General features: G+C 38.2%; 1 protein-coding gene across 1 annotated transcript in view; it reads right to left on the reverse strand.

Moving 5' to 3' along the window:
• MCF2L2 (MCF.2 cell line derived transforming sequence-like 2) overlaps positions 1-22159 on the reverse strand; it is a 257309-nt gene that overhangs the window by 196133 nt on the left and 39017 nt on the right. Inside the window, 1 exon segment of the mRNA XM_027583512.2 lies at positions 16428-16542. Within this exon segment, the coding sequence (XP_027439313.2) occupies positions 16428-16542 (115 nt within the window).

Here is a 22159-nt window from a genome sequence, read left to right on the forward strand (position 1 = left end):
CTGCTCAGCAGGCAGTCTGCTTTTCTCTCTGCCCCTCTCGCCTACTTGTGCTCTCTCTCTTAAAAATAAATAAATAAAATCTTTAAAAAAAACCTGATAGAACTAAAAGAAAAATGGATAAATCCACAAAGTTGGAGACTTCTCTCCTAGAAATTAAAAACCAGTAAGGACATAGACTTGACTTTGAAGAACTCGACATCCAACAACTGCAGAACACCCATTCTTTTCAAATGTACAAAGGACATTTATCAAAATAGTCCACTATCCTAGGCCATAAAGCAAATGTCAACAAATTTTAAATGATTGCAATCACTCGGGGTGTATTTCTGATCATTGTGGAATTAAATGGAACTCTATTATTCTTCTGCTTTCTGTTTCAACTTACCTTTTCTTTTTCTTTCTTTCTTGGGTTTAATTGCAAGTCTCTTTTTTTAACTTCTTAAAGTGGAAGATCAGATCATTGATTTCAAACCTTCCTCTCTTCTAATAAAAGTATTTATAGCTAAACTATATATCACTTAAATTTTGATATACTATTTTGTTATTATTCAGTTTAAAATGTTCTAATTTCCTTTGTGATTTATTCTTTGGTCCATAGATTATTTAGATATGGTTGCTCAGCTGCCAAATACTTTGCAACTTTTCTAATCAGTGGTGATAAAAGTGAAAATAGTGGTTTTCTTGGGGGAGAGAAGTAAAGAAGTGAAGAGGTAAGGCTGCAGATATTGATGGGAAAGAAGAGGAAAGAAACCTTCATAGGAATATTTTACACCCTGATTTTGCTAGTTGTTACATGGTATATAACCATGTAACAAATATTCATTGAGCTATACAGTAGAGATTTATGTACTTCACTACATGTAAATTATAACTCAGTTTAAAAAACCAAGGAATTAAATAAATTCAAGTTGTGAGAAAGGAAAAATATTACAAAATTTAAGAACAAAGATCCATCCTTATTAAGTTCCCAACATGTGTCTAGCACTGATTAAAGGGGACACAAAAATGACCAAAACTGTTCTGTATTAGAACAAAAACAAACTGATGTTAATAACAAAAATAATAATTTTAGATAATGATAGCCACTGTATATTGGGCTCCTATTATTTGCCAGGCACATTTATTTTTTAATTTTACTTTACCTTATACAATAAATATTATCTCCACTTTACAGAAGGGGAAACAAAGGCTGATAGAAATAAAATAACTTGCCTGATATCACACTAGCGACACTGGATTTCAAACTCTTAGCTCTCTGATACCAGTGTTCATGCTCTTAACCCCATCCCACTTCCCCCCTTCAATTTTTTCTCACAGATGATCTGCTTGCATCCTGTGGCAGTTTTATTTTGTATATTTTTCTGTCACTAGTGTTTTTCTTTTCTTTTTTCTTTAAGCCAAATTTTCATTGAGTAATAAGGTTCTAAGAGAACATCTGGGGCTCTTAAGCCAGGTGGAATCGGGAAAGGCTCAGCAAATACATATAGCACATAAACACAGGCTGTTCTTTGATCTATGAAATAAGCAGCTGATGCCTGTATGGCCTCCCCAGCCAAACTGAGGGCAAATGCCCCTCACAACAGGCTCTTCTTAGCTCCATGAAGATCAAGGCCCAGGGCCAGAGCATCTGGTCAAACAGGGTGGGATCTCCTGGGAAAATACCTGTGTACATAAAGGAGACACAGCTGTGTACAGACCTCAGTTCAGAAAGGAGAGATAATAAATCATGACAATGATTGTGAATACAGTCAAAATCATACAGTTTATCTTGGTATGGAAAGATAAATATTCTAAACAATATGCAGTAACACCAACTACTGTGGGATTATTGTTTTTTTTTTTCTACTCTATCCAGTTCAACAAAAGTGTGAAAAACTCAACTTAAACCAAATGCACAGGAAATGGGGTTTCTGGACAGTGTATTTCTTTAAGCAACACTTGGCTATTTTAATCCCTATTGTTCTTTCTAACACTAAGGTTCTATGATGTGCTAGATACCCGCATAAATGCTATTTAATATAATCCTCACAACCAGGTTGCTGATAACAGTTGTACTTTATAGATGAGGAAACTAATCCTCAAAGATGTTTAAAAAGTCATCATGACTTGCCCAAAGTGATACACCATGTGCACAGTTAAAATTCAAAGTCTTCAGACTGTGAAACCAATGCTTGTGCCACAAAATTCATACCCTCTTGGAATGAAAAATGTTTTAACACTGTATTTCTTCATTTTCCAATCTTAGTAACTCCTCTGTAACAAATATAACTGAATTTTTAATGAGTCAAACATGGTATTTTTTTTATTTATTTTTATTATTATGTTATGTTAATCACCATACATTACATCATTAGTTTTTGATGTAGTGTTCCATGATTCATTGTTTGCATATAACACCAGTGCTCCATGCAGTACATGCCCTCTTTAATACCCATCACCAGGCTAACCCATCCCCCCACCCTCCTCCCCTCAGTTTGTTTCTCAGAGTCCCTCGTCTCTCATGGTTCGTCAAACATGGCATTTTAAATATGACTAAGTATAAATATAGAAGTATATGTGATAAAGGTAAATGTGGTGTGACTCCAAAATACTGGGGCAGTTTTGTGGTGGATGTGGTATTTATTTCCTTAATTAAGCTCTGATGTTATATATTTTCCTATGATTCGCCTTTTTCAGTAAACTAGGTATGAAAAATATTTTAACTAACTGAAATTTCCCTGCATTGCTATAAAAATTGAGTCAAATATAGGATGACCAACCATCCCAGTTTGTCCAGGACTGAGCAGTTTCCTGGGACACAGGACTTTCAGTGCTAAAATATGGACAGTCTCAGAAAAACCAAGATAACGTAGTAACCCCAACTCAAATGCCTAATTCCAAGCATATAACTGTCCACTGGCATACTGCCTACGGGGCTTCTTACTGGAGAAAATCAAACTACTTTTTAGCACCATTTATTATCAGTTGACAGTTACTCTGTGATCTTAAATAGTTTTAGGAATTCTCTTTTGAATGGTAGTCCTCAAAGTTGTTCCTAATATAGGAGGTAGAATGATTAACCTATTTTTAAAAAAAGTATTACTCTAATTCAGAAGTAAAGAATTCATAATGCTTTTAGTCTTACAGCATTCTCTTGGCATCTTCATCTGTAAAATGGCGGGCTGACACAAGCTCATCTCAAGTACTTCTTCCAACTTTAATATTCTATGACTCTAATTTTGTATAATGACTTCAAGTCCCTGGGACCATGGATGTACAAATTCAGTGGATAATTTTTAGAGTTTGGAAGAGATTATGAGGTAATCTCAAATTAAGAATGGAACACATAGGGGACAACTTAGTTTGATCTCTTGAATATCTCAGAATCTTTATCGTATCTTCCCTCTCTCCTCAAACCTGGAAAATAACCTTACCTCATCTTTTGCTATATTCTTTGATACCTCATCAAGAGTAGAAACTTGCTTCCCATTTTCTCTGTAGGAAAATTAAGGTCTCTATTTAAAATGGACTAGGGAAGATGCTGGAGGATGCTGGAGTAGGAGGACCCTAATCTCACCCTGTCTCACAGACACAACTAAACAACACCCACATCTGTCTGATAGAGAATTTAAAGTAATGGTCATAAAGCTACTCACTGGAATTAAGAGTGGAAGACCTCAGTGAGGCCCTTAACAAAGAGACAGAAAACATTAAAAAGAACAAATCAGAGATGAAAAACTCAATAATCGAAATTAAAAATACACTGGATGGAATAAATAATAGACTAGAGGAAGCAGAAGAATGGATCAGCCACCTGGAGGACAGAGGAATGGAAAGCAATCAAGCTGGACAGGAAAGAGAAAAAAATAAAAAATAAAAATAGACTTAAGGAAATTGACGACATCATCAAGCATAATAACATCTGCATTATAGGGATCCCAGAAGAAGATAGAGAAAAGGGGACAGAAAATTTATTTGAAGAAATAATAGCTGAAAACTTCCCAAATCTGGGGAAGAAAACAGAAATCCAGATCTAAGAGGCACAGAGAGACCCCACAAAATCAACCCAAGGAAGTCCATACCCAGACATATGGTAACTAAAATAGCAAAACTGTGACAAAGAGAGAATTTTAAGAGCAACAAGAGAAAAGAAAACAGTTAGATACAAGGAAAAACCCACATAACGCTATCAGCTGATTTTTCAGCAGAAGCGGCAGGCCAGAAGGGAGTGGATATTCAAAGTGCTGAAAGAAAAACACCTGCAGCCAAGAATACTTTATCCAGAGGCGCCTGGGGCTGGCTCAGTCATTAAGTGCCTGCCTTTGGCTCAGGTCATGGTCCCAGGGCCCTGGGATCAGCCCCGCATCAGAAACCCTGCTCAGCGGGAAGCCTGCTTCTCCCTCTCCCACTCCCCCTGCTTGTATTCCCTCCCTCGCTATGTCTCTCTCTGTCAAATAAATAAAATCTTAAAAAAAAAAAAAGAATACTTTATCCAGCAAAGTTATCATTCAAAATAGGAGAGATAAAGAGTTTCCCAATGAACAAAAGTCAAAGGAATTCATTACCACTAAATGAGTGCTACAAGAAATGTTAAGGGGGACAATTTGAGTGGAAAGGAAAGATCGTAAGTAGGAGTAAGATAAGTAGGAAGCACAAAAACGGTAAAAGCATATCTATAAAAATCTGTCAAGGGATTCACAAAATAAAAGAATATAAAGTATGATACCTTATACCTAAAACATGGGTGGGGGGAGAATGGGTTCAAATTTAAGTGACCATCAACTTAATATAGACTGTTATATGCAAACCTAACAGTAACCACAAATCAAAAACCATAAATAAAGAGAAAGGAATCCACGTATATCACTAAAAAAAGCCAGCAAACTATGAGGGAAGAGAGCAAGAGAAGAAAGGATTGGAGAAGAACTACAATAATAACCATAAAACAAGTAACAAAATAGAAATAAGTACACACCTATCAATAATTATTTTGAATATAAATGGACTAAATGCTCCAATCAAAAGACATAGGGTGACTGAATGGATAAAAAAGCAAGACCCATCTATATGCTGCCTATAAGAGACTCATTTCATACCTAATGACATGTGTAGAGTTGAAAAGTGAAGAGATGGAAAAGTATTTATCATTCAAATAGAAGTGAAAAGAAAGTTGGGGTACCAATACTTGTATCAGACAAAATAGACTTTAAAACAAAGACTGTAATAAAACACAAAGAAAGACACTATATAATCATAAAGGAAATAATCCAACAAGAAGACATAACTATTACAGGGCGCCTGGGTGGCTCAGTCGTTAAGCGTCTGCCTTCAGCTCAGGTCATGATCCCAGGGTCCTGGGATCGAGTCCCACATCGGGCTCCCTCCTCGGAGGGAAGCCTGCTCTCCCTCTCCCACTCCCACTGCTTGTGTTCCTGCTCTTGCTATCTCTGTCTCTGTCAAATAAATAAATAAATACATACATACATACATACATACATACATACATAAATACATAACTATTATAAATATTTACACACTCAACATGGGAGCACCCAGATACATAAACCAGCTAATAACAAACATAAAGGAAGTAATCGATATGAATACAATAATAGTAGGGGACTTTAATTATCCCACTTACATCAATGGATAGATCACCTATACAAAAAATCAACGAGGAAACAGTGGTTTTGAATGACACATAGGACCGGATGAATTTAACAGATAAATTCAGGACATTCCATCCTAAAACAGCTGAATTCACATTCTTTTCAGGTATATATGGTACATTTCCCAGAATAGATCACATATAGGTCACAAAACAAGTCTCAACAAATTCAAAAAGATTGAAGTCATACCATGCATGTTTTCTGACCACATACTATGAAACTAAAAATCAACTACAAGAAAGTATCTGGAAAGAACTCATGGAAGTTATATACATGGAGGTTAAATAACATGCTACTAAATAATGAATGGGTCAACCAAGAAATTAAAGGGGAAATCGAAAAATACATGGAGAAAAATGAAAATACAATGGTCCAAAAACTTTGGGATCCAGCAAAAGTGGTTCCAAGAGGAAAGTTTATAGGAATACAGGCCTACCTCAAGAAGCAAGAAAAATCTCAAACAATACAACATTTCACCTGAAGGAGCTAGAAAAAGAACAAACAAAACCCAAAAATAATAGAAAAAAGGGAGATAATAAAGATTAGAGCAGAAATAAATGAAATAGAAACTAAAAAACAAAACAAAACAAAAAAACAATAGAACAAATCAATGAAACAAGGAGCTGTTTTGTTCTTTGAAAAGAACAAAAGGGGCACCTGGGTGGCACAGTTGGTTGAGCTTCCAACTTGGTTTCAGCTCAGGTCATGATCTCAAGGTTGTGAGATCAAGCCCCACATCAGGCTCTGCCGCTCAACATGGAGTCTACTTAAAAAAGACTCTCCCTCTCTGTCTGCCCCTCCCCACTCCTGTACTTGCTCTCTCTTTCTCTCTCAAATAAATAAATCTTAAAAAAAAAAAATCAACAAAATTGATCAACCTTTAGCCAGGCTCATCAAAAAAGAAAAAGAGAGAGAGGACTCAAATAAACAAAATCAGAAATCAAAGAGAAGAAATAAGAACCAACACTACAGAAATACAAAGAATTATAAGACAATATTATCAAAAATTATATGCCAAAAAATTGGACAACCTAAAAGAAGTGGATAAATTCCTAGAAGCATATAACCTCCCAAAGTGAGTCAGGAAGAAACAGAAAATTTGAACAGACTGATTGCCAGCAATTAAATTGCATTAGTAATCAAAAAAACAAACAAGAGTCCAGGACCAAATGGTTTCACAGGTCAAATCTACCAAACATTTAAAGAAGAGTTAATAGCTAGTTTAAAAATTAGAGGAGGAAGGAAAGCTTCCAAATTCATTCTGTAAGGCCAGCATTACCCTGATAGAAAAACCAGATAAAGACTCTACAACAAAAGAGAACTCCAGGCCAATATCTCCAATGAACGGAGATGCAAAATTCCTAAACAAAATATTAGCAAACTAAATCCAACAATACATTAAAAAAATCATTCACCACGATCAAATGGGATTTATTCCTGGGATGCAAGCATGGTTCAATATTCCCAAATCAATCAACATGATACATTACATTAACAAGAGAAAAGATTAAAATGATATGATCACTTCAGTAGATGCAGAAAAAGCATTTGACAAAATACAACATCCATTCATGATAAAAACTCTTAGCAATGTGGGTTTAGAGGGAACATATCTCAACATAATAAGGCCATATATGAAAACCCCACAGCTAACATACTCACTGGGGAAAAACTGACAGCTTTTCCTCTAAGACTAGAAACAAGACAGGGTGCCTGGGCGGCTCAGTGGTTAAGCGTCTGCCTTCGGCTCAGGTCATGATCCCAGGATCCTGGGATCGAGTCCCATATCGGGCTCCCTGCTCAGCAGGAAGCCTGCTTCTCCCTCTTCCACTCCCCCTGCTTGTGTTCCTGCTCTCGTGCTCTCTCTCTCTCTCTGTCAAATAAACAAAATGTTAAAAAAAAAAAAAAGATCAGAAACAAGACAAGGATGTCCACTCTCACCACTTTTATTCAACATAGTATTGGAAGTCCTAGCCACAGCAATCAGACAAGAAAAGGAAATAAAAGGCATCCAAATTTGTAAGGAAAAAGTAAAACTTTCACTATTTGCAGATGCCATGATACTATATATATAGAAAACCCTAAAGTCACCACCAAAAAACTACTAGAACAGATAAATGAATTCAATAAAGTCACAGGATACAAAATCAATACACAAAATAAAAAAGCAAAGAAAACCTATCACTAGAGAAATACAATAAATATAATACATTTAGCACTTATAAAATAATGACAAAATTAAGACTGAATATATCAATCATATCAATATACATAAATGGGCTTAATTCACCAAATATAAGAAAAAGATTTTCAATTTGTCTCACAAAGACCCAACTATATACTGTATCTAGGAAAAAGATCAATACAAAGTCAGAAAGGCTAAAAATAAAGGAATTGGCAATTTTAAGTATACTAGGCTGGGGTGCCTGGGTGGCTCAGTTGGTTAAGCATCCAACTCTTGGTTTCAACTCAGGTCATGATATCTGAGATCGAGCCTCACATGGGGCTCTGCACTCAGGGTGGAGTCTGCTTGAAATTCTCACTCTCCCTCTGCCCACCTGCTTGTGTGCTCTCTCTCTCTCTAAAATAAATAAATAAATAAATCTTTTTTTAAAAAAGTATACTAGGCAAATGGGAACAAAAGCAAGGGGTTTCAGTCTTGATGTCAAAGTAGAATTCAAGCCATACTCATTAAACCTAATCAGGAACACTTTTTAATGTTGAAAGTCACAATTCACAATGAAGATACAAGAGGTATAAATATCTATGCTCCTAATACCCTAATAGCCAGGTTTTTAAGGCAGAAACTACAGGAAATACGAGGAGACAAAAATACATTTTACATAGGAGGTTTTAATACACCAGTTTCAGCACAAGACAGAACAAATAGACAACATGTCAATAAGGTTATAGAAGACCTAATCAACATAATCAATAAGGAAGAACTAATGGATAGGTGTTGAACTTTACATCCTGATAATAGAAGATCCATCTTCTTCTCAAGCACACATGAAACATCCACAAAAAATGGTCATGATATAGGACCACAAAAAAAAAAAGAAAAAAAAAAGCTGAAAATTTTAAAACCTTCTATTAAACAACTCTTCAGTAGGGGGAAATGTAAAATGCAATTACATAATTTCTAAAATACAGTGATAATAAAAATACTACATATCAGAATCTATGGAATACATTTAAAGCAGTGATATAGAAAATTCATATAAGCCTTAAATGTTTATATCAATAAAATGAAAGAATGAAAATAAATTTACTTTCCAACTCAAAACTGAGAAAAAAAAACTAAAGAAAAAAAAACAAAAGAAAGCACAAGGAAAAACATATTAAAGATAAAGGTGGAATGAAAAAAAAAGATAAAGGCAGAATGAATAAAGTAGAGAAAAGGAATGCAATAGATCTAATTAATAAACGAGAATCCCATTTTTTTAATTAACAAAATAAGCCACTTAGCTAACTTAATCAAGAGGGGAAAAAGGACAAAGCACAGGTATACAAACTAAGAAATAGCAAAAGGAAAATAACCACTGAAACCCAGGAAACCTTAAATTTCCATGAAAATATTTTGCATACTTCTATGCAAATAAACTCAGAAACCAAAGCATGACTTTCCCAGGAAAATATAATTTACCAAAATTGATGTCATTAGAAATAAAAAGTTTAAACAGATCAATTTCCATAGAGGAAATAGAGAAAGTTATCAAGGCTCAGATTCACCAAGGAATTTCAGAGGGGAATTCAAATTACCGATAACCATAAAGTCCCAATGCCACACACACACACACACACACACACACACACACACACACACAGTTTAAAAACTGAAAGAAAACTTCAAAATACTATTTATGATGCAAGAGACATTGATACCTAAACCTAATAAAGACAAGAAGAAAATAAAATTACCAGTTAACAGATCACAGTAGCAACAAATGATAAAATACTTAGGAATAAACTTAACAATAAACGTATAAAAACTGTCAGGAAAATTTTAAACATTCCTGAAAGACACAAAAGTAGATTTTAACAAACGGAAAGACTTTTCATCTTTTTTTTAAATTTTTTTGAACGATTTTATTTATTTATTTGACAGAGAGAGACACAGTGAGAGAGGGAACACAAGCAGGGCGAGTGGGAGAGGGAGAAGCAGGCTTCCCGCCCAGCAAGGAGCCGGATGCTTGATCCCAGAACCAGGGGATCATGACCTGAGCCAAAGGCAGATGCTTAACGACCGAGCCACCCAAGCACCTCGACTTTTCATCTTTTTGATGAGATGATTTTAACACCATAAATATATCACTTTTCCCTAAGTTAATTTATAAATTTAATAAAGTCCCAACGAAAAGACCAACAGCTTTTTTTTTTTTTTAATTGGAGCTAGATGCATATAAAGAAAACAAGAGGGGCGCCTGGGTGACTCAGTCATTAAGCCTCTGCCTTCGGCTCAGGTCATGATCCCAGAGTCCTGGGATCGAGCCCCACATCGGGCTCCCTGCTCAGTGGGAAGCCTGCTTCTCCCTCTCCCACTCCCCCTGCTTGTGTTCCCTCTCTCGCTATAAAAAACAAAAACAAAAACAAAAAAACACTGCACCCAGTATCTTCTCCAATTTCATCTCAGTTCTTCAGATCACTCCATCACCAAAACAACACACATCATACAATAACTAGATGAGGTTGTTTGTTTCGGGTTGTGGCAATTATCTTCTTTATAATTCATAATACTGCTGAATAACACCAAATTCCAGATATTAGCAACCATTAGCACCCACGAATTCAAGCAAGAGGCTGTGCTTTGAATGTCTAAAGAAACCTAAATTGAACATAATCAAAAAAGGCAAAGTGGGCTCTTACCTGAACTGGACAGGTGACACAAAGCAGGATAGTAAAGATATTCTAAAGCAAATGAACAAAGAAAGGCCATTATGCACACACTAGGGCACCCTACTGGTGAGAAGAGCGGTCAGACTCCTAGCTCTTACACAGAGAAGGACAGGAATCTAGCACATTAAATTGCTTTTTCTGCCCCCTGGAATAGTTCATTCAAATTCTCTTAGCATGTAAGACTTCTTTACCAGTGTCACCCCTTACTCATAACAAATCCATGGGGTGCTCTCTAATTTTGAGCCTTAGCTGGGTGTCTAAAGTCTGGCCTCTCAAGGCATCCCTCCTGAGGGCTGAAGCAAATCCACTCACCTTGGGCAATGCGCCAACAAAACTCCCCACCCTGGAACTCCATGCTTAGAAGTCAAACGAATGATTCCATCTCCCTGACTCTGGGGAGCAATTCCACGGCCAGTCCAGAAAATAACGGACCTCACTCTTGCCACTCAATCAAAAGCACTTTTCCAATTAATGCCATTCAAAGCCACTTAAAAACAGAGGCTTTCCTATAGCCTTCATAACAGTAAGAGGCCCAGAATGAATTTACTTCTGTGGCGGGGCTGGTTTCCACAGTTGACAAATTGTTATAATCCCATTCAGTTTTTTTAATACAAAGGAATAGCTCTCATTATAATTCACAAGGCAAATAGTAACAGTGTCCCTCTCCCCCTCCTTTCCTAAAGTAGAAATGCCAGATAACGTTCTATCAGACAGCCTATCATAAATGAGGGTATGACTCATCTCAGACTATTAATCAGGCTCTATGGGAGGAAAATGAATACAGGAGAATTCACCAAACAAAAACAGGCCTCTCAACAGATTCATTATAGAAAAGACCCTTTAGAAACAGTAAATAATCATAAAATTACCACTGTTATGAAATACAACGCTTGTACCATCTAATAAAAGTACTTTCTCCAATCCCTTTCAAATAATGAACTCAGAACTATAAGTAAACAAAGAAACTGAATAGAGTAATTCAGTAATAAAAATACATGCTTAGTTATACAAATATCGATTTTGAGAAAAACAACTGTGATCTAAAAATAGCTAACCATCTCAGTTGTTCAGAATGTTTTACCAATGCCTTTTCAAGCCATTTGGCTGTGCAATTCCTTGTTAGTGTAGTGGTGAGTATCCCCGCCTGTCAAGCCATTTGGCTGCAATTGGTAGCCACAGGAGACCTGTTTTAAGTGATAGTATCTTACATAATACCTCTGAGAAACTGACTCCTAGGATTATCCTGCTCTTGTTATAAGACAAATTCTGAAAACCCTTAGTTGTATAGACACATAGCAGATGGTACTTGATAGGCCAAAGTGAGCCCTCAGTTGTTACTGGAAACATAACAGTGATGGGGCAATGATACAACCATATAAATTTTAATACCATGAGATCCATGTGGGAAGATTTCTAACTCAAGAGTTATGTACTACATTTAATTCACAAAGAAATCGCAGAGTCAGGAAGCTCAGGAAATAGAATTTTTGGCCTATGTTGCATTTAAGAAGAAATACAGAACTGTGAAAACAAAAGTAAAAGATTTGGGTACTGCCTCCTCTCTTTCAACTTCCCCACATGCCCCACTACTGCATCTTATTCACAAGCTAAGCCTGATTCCACATTCTCTTCCTCACACCTCAAATGCCTCTTCCCTCTCCCCACAGTGCCTCCCTGCCAGCCCTAGCACAGTGAGTTTCACCCTTGGTGGCACAATCGAATCATCTGTGGAGCTTCCAGCACTACAGAAGCCTAGGTTCCACCCTGAAAAAATTCCGATTTAATTAGTCTGAGTTCTGGTCTGGATATCAGGATTTTTTAAAAACTCCCCAAGTGATCCTGGAGCGCCTGGGTGGCTCAGTCGGTTAGGTGTCCAACTCTTGGTTTCAGCTCAGGTCATGATCTCATGGGTCATGGGATTGAGCCCCGTGTTGGTCTCCATGCTCAGTGCAGAGTCTGCTTGAGAATCTCTCTCCTTCTCCCTACCCCTTGCTTTTGCATGTGCTTGCATACACATGCACACACGGTCTCTCTCTCTCTCTCTCTCTCTCAAATAAATAAGGGGCACCTAGATGGCTCAGTCAGTTAAGCATCTGACTTCAGTTCAGGTCATGATCTCAGGGTCCTGGGATCGAGCCTGGGATGGAGCCCACATAGAACTTCCTACTCAGCAGGGAGTCTGTCCCTCTCTCTCTCTCTCCCTCTGGTCCTTCCCCCAACCCCCATGCGTTCTTGTGCACACTCTCGAGCATGCTCTCTCTCTCTCTCAAATAAATTAATAAAATCTTTTTAAATTTATTTTTTAAATTTTTTTAAAAAATAAAATCTTAAAAAAAAAGCAACTCCCCAAAACTCCCCTAATGTACAGCTAGGATGGAAACCACTGTCCCTGCATACTTTTGGTAAGGAAGTGCCAGGCAAAGTAGCAAAATAAAACAAGATGAGACAATCAAAACCAAAACGAGGGCTCAATTCCATATGCCAGACAAGCAGTGAGATCTACGAATATGATTCCTGAAGCCAAGCACCACCATCGGTTTCTCACTCGCCCCCTTCCTGACCCTGACCAGCACCTTTCTGTCCATCCCTTTCTACCCAGTCCTCCTGCTGTCAAGCTAGCTCACTCCCCTTCATTTTGCACCTGTCCCAGTGTAGAAGCCCCTAATCAGTCTCCCTGCCTCCTCTGCTGGCTCCATCTGATCCACCCTGCACACCACTACCAGATTGATCTGGCTGTCATTTTCCTCGAAACCTCCAATGGCCTCTTCCGGCTCACTATGTCTAAACTCCTTAACTTGGTGGAAAAGGCCTTGCCTAGTCTTTCCAGCTCTCATTTCTCACTACTGTCTGAAAAGGTGCCTCACTCTGTTCTGATCAATCTGCATGGTCTCTAATTCCCCAAACATACTCTATTTAAAACTTCAAAATTCAGGGGACGTTGGAAATAGAAGCCCAATGTTTTGCCCCAGATCACTCAGCTAGTGAGCAGTAGAATGTGGATTTCATTCCAGATCAGGGCTGTGTTCAAAGCTGTTAAACACCACCCTATTCTCTCTCTCTGGAACGTCACCTTCCATATCTACCTGTGGAAATTTTACCTATCTTTCAAGGCTATTTGTTCCTAAAGCTTTCCTTGTTATTCTTGTCTGATGTGATTTTTCTCTCTTCTGACTTCCTTTAGCACTTTGTTCGCATATTTCACAAAATATCATGACAACAGAGTCCCATGACAACCTTCTTGAGGTTCAAGATACAGTGTTATGGCCTCATCAGTCCTTTACAGCACCTAACAGAACCATCCACGCTGTTGGCACACAGCAAAGTTCTGGTGAAGAATGAGATGCCATGGGAAGCTTTCTGCACTCACCCAACCCAGCCACAGTGAGAGGTCCTTATTAATTTCAGGCACAGAGGTATCCTTTCCCTACCCTGGGTATCCTGCCATCCTCCTCTTCAAGTGCATCAATTCTTCCTTGTTCTGTGTCATAAGCCCTCTGCCAACTGCCTATAAAACATTTTGCAGCCTGGGAAGGGCTCTGTTGCTTGGCAACCACTGTAAGATTTAGAAAGATGCATATGATGATAAGTAGGAATCATAAAAGAAACAAGGGTAGTTTCATTCTTTGGAACCTGAAATGGAACCTGGACAGTAAGGTTTAGGTCAAATTCCCATTTTGGGCCTTCTTACCCATTGTCTTTGTTTTATGTTGAAAGGAATAGGAGTGGGGCACCAAGTGGGGTATGAGCAAATGCCAGGAAGAGGAAAGGGTAATAACTGGTCAGACAGCTATTCTTTCTCAAGAACAAAAGCATTCTAGGAAAGGGGAAAACTCCTTATTTACAAGAAATTATGTAAGGAACATAGGGCAGAAAAAAGACACCAGGCCAAAACATTAGTTCCTGATTTTGTCTTTTCTCTTCTACATCTGGGAGATAAGGGTTCTACCCTTCAATGTTTCTCTCTACACTGGCACTGCCATCTACAGATGGCACTCGGTGTATGCTTCTCCATGTGACTCAGAAAATGCTCACGTATAAGATGAAAACCACCCATTTTGTTTAGCATATGATTGCATCTGGGGATTCAGGAAATTTAGATGGTGAGTTTAAAACAAACATAATGAGAATGGGGGGGCCACGTCCACCTGTTGCCCACCTCCCTGCTTACCCCCTTTCTTTGCTGCTCCCCATGGAAGGAGTAGTTCCTAAACTGATGGGTCACTGTTTTAGAATGCAATCGAACCAAAGAGGGGGACCAAGTTCAACTCCCTATAAACCAGGGAGGTAAAGGCAGGAAGACTGGGGTTCCCCTCTCTTCTGTCAGCAGCCTCCTTCTCACTCTATAATAAATATTCATTGATTGAAATGAATTGTATCAGAACTGGAAGTTCCATCAACAATACTTCTTGAGAACCTACTATGTGCTGGGCACTGTGCTAGGGCTAGAGATAAAAGAGAAAACAAAACCAAACCAAAGCATTGGCCCCTACTTGAGTTGTTCAGTCTAATGGGAAATGCAGAAATAATTTCCATATACTATGGTGTTATATAAGAGGTAAGATCAGGAGTCTATGGAAATTAAGAGTCTATGAGAGCAGAACTGAAGTCAGGGAAGGAGCCCTTGAAGAAATGAGATCAGATGAACGTGTAGAAGTTAGCCAGATCAAGAAGGGTGGGAAAGGCGCTCAGCAGAGAACCACTTGAGCTCAGCCCAGAGACATACAGCATCCTTCCTCCAAATTAATAAAACCCCAAATCCTCACGTGTCTGTGTAATACATGCCATATTCAGGGATCAAAGGAAGAAAGGAAGGGAACTGGTGAAATATAATTTAAGCACTAAACTTTGAAGAAGTGCATTAAATAGAAATCCATAGCCTTCCCTGAGAAAAGAAGAAAGGTAACAAGCAAACACAAAAACCAAAAAAACTTTTAGAGTGAGTTTGGTTAAAGCAAACAACTCAACTGCCTGATCTCCACAGGTGGGATGAAACACCAGGTGGCCTTTCAATCACAAAGCTGGTGTTAACCTTGAAATTACATGAGGCAGACAGAAGGCAAGCTAGAGAGCACACACATGGCCTAACCTCACAGCAGTTAAGTAAGAGAGGATGTCATAAGCACTATAACCCCATGGAGGGCAGGGCCTTTCCTGGCTGGAGAGTGGACATGGCACTAAGAGTTGGTTCTGGACCCCACTCCCAGTTCGATCTCTGTCTGTGAAATGGTTGTCACCAATATGAACTCTGTCCCACATTCCGCACCTTGGATGCCTGGGTATTCACTGACTTCACTGGATAAACGTATGAGGCCTGGGTTAGAGGGGGTGGAAACAGCAGATGCCAAAAACATCTTTGTCAAGGTCTTAGCTATAAGCACAGTTTTTATTCCCGGACTTTGTTTCCTAGCTCTCTGCCTCTCTTACCTGTCCATCTGAATAGGACAGGTATAAACTCTGCCCCTAAATTCCTTATTTGGGGGAGATAACTAAATTAACTCCTAAAATGGTTTGACCTCCTTGAACAATGGCCATGTGTCCCAGATGACAGGCCCCAGGAAGCCAGACTCAACTTAATCCAGAGCAATGAACCTGAAGGCACAAAGTCAGCATTAGCTATTCAGTCAATGTTTCATTCACTCAACAATGTTTATTGGGTACCCCCCTATGTGCACACCAGAGTTAAAATGGACACTCATTTATCATTGTTTTCTAGACTCTCCCCCAACCCTTGTCTGTGATGGATAAATAAGAGAAATTGGCCAAGCTACATACTAGTGTGGGCCGTGCTCACAGAAGATTCCATCTCAGCCCAGCCCTGCCACATGGGAAATTCAGAATAAAGCCAGCGACTGGGAAGGCAGCAAACCGCTATGTTCAGCTCACCTGGGGATGCTAGTCAGGTAGGTCATGACATTCAGGAAGTCTTCCTCTGGGAGGTGTTTGAACCCCGCAAACTCTGGAAAAGTGATGATGGGTGCACCATCTTTCCCTCGGCCTCCTGCAACAAAAACGGGGGGTCAAGATGTTAACAAAATGTTTTGGTGTCACATCCTGTAGGTAAGGGGCTTTGACCAATATCAAGTTGGGAGATAGATACTGGCCTCCCCCTTTTCTCTCTGTATTATTTCAGACTAGAATGTGGGAAGGTTGACATGGAACTATTTTGAACAAGTCTCTTCTTCATGCTTGCTCAATTGATGTTGTGAGAATTTACCTCTTAAATCCTTTGAAGAAAGTTACTGTATAAAAGGTAGTATTAATTTAATTACTTTAGCATAGGTGGAACAGTAAATAATGCCAACACGAATATATAATATTGTTCTTCATTTTTGTAGTCAGTAAATATCAAAGGTAAAAGAGTATGGTGGTTAAGAGAGTTCATTCTAAAATCAAGCAGCCCAAGATGCATGGCTGGGAGGCTCAATTGGTTGAGCATCTGCCTTTGGCTCAGGTCATGATCCTGGAGTCCTGGGATCGGGCTCCCTGATCAGCAGGGAGTCTGCTTCCCCTCTCCCTCTGCCACTCACCCAGGCTCCCCCAGCTCATGCGCTCTCTCTCTCTCAAATAAATAAATAAATAAATAAATAAATAAATAAATAAATTTTTAAAAATAAAATCAGACAGCCTGGTTCAAATCCTGCTTTGCCACTTGATTTCTATGTGGTTTTATGCAAGATACTTAATCTAAATAGGAGTTTCCATTATATATATATAATGGAATAATACTTGTATGTACCTCAAAAGGTATTGTGAGGATTAAGTGAGACCATATATGAAAAGCGCCTTAGTAGAGCACTTATTACATATAAGTGCTCAATAAATAGTGACCATTATTATGGTTATAATTATTACAAGGAGGAAATAATCATCTGCCCTTCAATAATTTACCAACAGGGATATAAGACAGCACTATGAAAACAGAAATGTAAAATTAATATTTAAATATTTAATCTATCGGAGCAGAGGTCACTAGATTAAATTAAATAGATTCCATTTCTTCATCTCCTTGCAGCTAGATGCAGCTATACGACTGAGTTCTAGCCCCGTGGTGCCCAAACTTTGTCCCAGGTACCCAGAGAACCATGGTGAACTCGCAAAAGCACCATGAATATTTTAAATTTTTGAGGGAAACAGCAAGGGTTGGCCTCTATAGGACACCATGTATGCTACTAGCTTGAGGTAGTTCACAATTCCAACATTAAATTGCACTATATTCTTGGGGTGCCTGGGTGGTTCAGTCGGTTAAGCATCTGCCTTCAGCTCAGGTCATGATCCCAGGGTCCTGGAATCAAGCCCCGCATTGGGCTCCCTGCTCAGCGGGAAGCCTGCTTCTCCTTCTCTCACTCCCCCTGCTTGTGTTCCCTCTCTCACTGTGTCTCTCTCTGTCAAATAAATAAATAAAATATTTAAAAAAAATAAAAATAAAATAAAATAAAATAAATTGCACTATATTCTTTTGAAAGGCATTGCATCGTTGTGAAGTTGGGATTTTGGTGGCTGCTCAGATAAAGAGCAAGTGTAGTATGAAAAGGAATGTAGAACAGGAAATGAGGGTGGTGATGTTCAGTCTCATTCCAGGGTTTGAGATTATTGTAGTTACCTAAGAATGCAATTTAAACATTACTTTTTCTTTCAATTTATGTTTTGTTTTGTTTTTTCCGAACAGCTACTAAGTTCTAAGGATATACAGACTGACTAAGTTGTTTTAACTATTAGGTATTGCTTTTGGCCAAGAAGGTCTGTAGAAATACTAAGATAGACTGAGATATCGATCTGAAACTGAAAAACTAAAGCGCCAGGAACTGAGAAAGCTGGGGGACCTATGCCCTAGCCAATGGGTTAAGAGCTGAACTGCTGGGAGCATCTTCCAGGTCTGCCCATGGAGGAAAACTAGGAAAACTACTTTAAGAAAAATAAAGGCTCCCAAGTGAAGCCAACTACAAATGACTGCATCCATTACACATCTAATGAAAGAGGTAGGGCAGGGTGTGGTTTAATGAGAATTGTGTGATTAACGAGGGTGTGGGATCAATGAAGAAATTACAGAAAAGGGAGACTCAGAGAAGCAAAGGCGGGCCATGTACTGTCAATGCTTTCCTAAGGAGAAAGGGGCCTGGCCCAGCACCACAGGCTATCTGATGACACCACGATTAAGATCATCCAATACGCTCCACTGCTCTGAGTCCACACCTGATAAGCATCTTCTGCTTATACTCTGACTTTCCATGTAAATTTGTTTCCAGGGCAAAAATGTGCTGTCAGGCAAACATGAGTATTTGTATCATGTAAAGAGTAAGACAGCCTTGTGGTTTTCTACACCAGTCTCTTCTAGGTACTGTTAATGTGGGGTTAGGCTCTCAGAGACAAATCACTGTGCAATGAAACTGTGTGATACTTGTCTGGTTGTCATTCTTCTCCAGGAAGTATCTCTTTATTAATTCTACATGTTTATTTTAAATTTTAAAGAAAGTTACCTGCAGATTAGATGCCTGTCAAACTTTGACATGGCGATTAAGCTGCCTCAATAATTTGACTGAAAACAACTTAAATCAGGGATACTATCAGCTTTCACCTCATATTCTTCCCCTTTGCAGTTTTATAGCCATAGGAAGTCTTAGATAAATGCAAATTAAGATAATTTACATCTCTAGTAAGGCTAAAATTAGATGCATTATAACACTGTACTAATTGCATAACCAATATTTGACAAGAAAATGGATAAAACATTTCAAGGACTCAAAACACCCTAAAATATTCATTAAGATAGGATTATACTACTTAATGATTTTGCCTTTCATTGTTAATTATAAATTAAAGCTCTTCACACCTAAGTAGAGAAAGACAAGTGGAGTCTTCTTATATCTTGGTTAATACCAATACTGAAAACCACCCGCTGTTGAACATTAACCGTAAGAGACAGAAGCCCCAAGGAGACAAAGCTAAGCCTCGATACAGGCATTGACAACCCACAGCATTCGGTGCCACCTTGTGAGAATACATGGAAATGCAAAAGGATGAAAGTGTACCAAAGAAGTAGTCCTATTCAAGGAAAATAAAGAAAGCCAAAGTTAAGTAAAATGGTGACTTAAATAAATGTCATTATTCATGGTATAATTTTTACCTGTTCATTAAATGGAAGAGGACTAGGTTTACTGCAGAAAATAGTAAGTTCTTGGGATACATAGGACTATTCCCATGAGGGTCTGGGTGTTGGCTGGCACTTACTTCTATCCTATAGAGGAGAATTTAGAACACTAGGAAATCCTACAGGAAGATGGTGAAGACCAACAATGAAAGAGAGAGTGAGTCAGTTAACTGCTATTTGCCTTCCAAAATCCATTTTCCTTTTCTCTCCCTACAAAAAACTGATTTTAGCTAGGAAAATGGTAATGCCACTTCTTAGGAGGCACTTTAGAAATCTCAGGGCCTGGGAAACCAAATAATCTATCCTAGATAATAAAGAATTGTCCCACATCCTGTGTGATTTCTGAATACCTTAATAGAAACTCAATATAAGTGAAAAATCCATTTATAGTGACCAGATCCTATAAATTCTGTTTCATACATAGTAATAAAGGGTTTTTAAATATTTTCCATCTTATTGAGATATAATTGACATATAATATGGTATTAGTTTAAGGTATATATATAATGATTCGATATATGTATATATTGTAAAATGATCGCCACAAAAAGCTTAATTAACATCCATCACCTCAAAAATCACCTTACAAACTCTTCAGATCTAATCTCTTAGCAATTTTCAAATACACAATACAGTACTGTTAACTACAGTCACCACGCTGCGCATTCCATCCCCAGAATGTATTTATCTTGTAACTGGAAGTTTGTACTTTTGACCACTTTCCTCCATTTCCCCCACCCCCACCCTACCTCTGGCAACCACCAATCTTTATCTCTGTTTCTATGAGTGCAGTTTTTTTTTAGATTCCACATACAAGTAAAATGGTAAAGTATTTGCCTTTCCTTGTCTGACTTATTTCACTTAGCATAACACCCTCAAGGTCCACCCATGGTGTCACAAGTCAGAAATTATTTTTAAATGGTTTAACTATATACTGAATTTTTCAGGAATGCAACTACCCTATAAATTGAAGGAAGATAATACTTTACTTTGTTCAGAATTTATCAACTTTGTTTAAAACTGTATCAACAATTGTTTATTCTTTCAGAAAATCACTACAGTAAGGCCACTCAGGGGGTCTGATCACCCACACCACACCCCAGCATCTGCAGCTATCACATTCATGGTGACTCTGAGTACCTGACGACTTTATTTTTTTTCTAGTATAGCTAGAAATGCATATTGAAATACATATTATTTTACTACTCTTACTTTCCCTTTATTTCTCCTTTACTACTCTCCTTTACATTTTATTTCTTTTTTTCAGTATATGCATAAATAAGGGGTAGCTATTCACACTCCGTGAGCACACAACTAAACTATATTTGCTAGCTTCCCAAGATATTAAATGTATCCATCTAACTGATCCAAGTTCCAGTCAATGGTATGTGGTATGTGCTGTTGCTGAGCTGCTTTTAAGAAGCAGTATGCTTGGGGCACCTGTGTGGCTCAGTCGGTTAAGCGTCTGCCTTCGGCTCAGGTCATGATCCCAGGGTCCTGGGATCGAGCCCCACATTGGGCTCCCTGCTCGGCGGGAAGCCTGCTTCTCCCTCTCCCACTCCCCCTGCTTGTATTCCTGCTCTCATTATCTCTCTCTCTCTCTCTCTCTCTGTCAAATAAATAAATAAAATCTTTAAAAAAAAAAGAAGAAGGAGTATGCTCTCTTTTCTCTATCTGCTTTCTGGATACAGATAATAATATGGCCACAAAATGAATAGTAACATGAGCCATAAAGTGGAAGGAACCTTCATGTGTAATGAAGATGGAGAAAAGTCATCTGCTGACCATGAACGTACATGCTGGACTGCTCCAAGAGAAATAACTAAATCTGTTTTGTTTGTTTGAACTACTATACACTTTGGAGTCTATTTGGTATAGTTGTTCAGGCCACCCTAACTAATACAGGTTATGGTATCCATAAATTTCAATTCAGAATAGTGGAGGGCAATACAAATCATTTGTTATAAAAAGGAGGATTTCAGTCCAACCTGATTAAGAACCATTTCCGTAGTCTACACTTCTTAGTACAATAGCCACCAGACATATGTGGCTGTTAAGCACATGCAGTATAACCAGCCCAAATTGAGATGCGCTATAAGTGTGAAATACAAACTAGATTTCCAAGACTTAGTATGAAAAAAATGTAAAGTATCTCAACAATAATTTTGAATATTGATGATTTGTTGGAATGATATTTTAGATATATTGGGTTAAATTAAAATGCTATTAAAATTAATTTCATGTGTTCTTCCTTGCTTTTTTAAATATGGTTACTACAAAATTAAAAGTACATGTGTAGGTCACAGCAGTAAACTTCAACAGTAGTGCTCTCTACACCTTCTTGCATTGGTTCTCATCTCCTGGATGCCAAGTTACTGACTGTCTCTGATTTAGACAGAAGTTTTGACTCTGGTCAGTTCCTTAATTTGACATTCTCCATTGTTTCCCCCCCTTCATTCTTCCCCACCTG

Source organism: Zalophus californianus, chromosome 1 (assembly GCF_009762305.2).
Source record: "Zalophus californianus isolate mZalCal1 chromosome 1, mZalCal1.pri.v2, whole genome shotgun sequence".
Taxonomy (NCBI): domain Eukaryota; kingdom Metazoa; phylum Chordata; class Mammalia; order Carnivora; family Otariidae; genus Zalophus; species Zalophus californianus.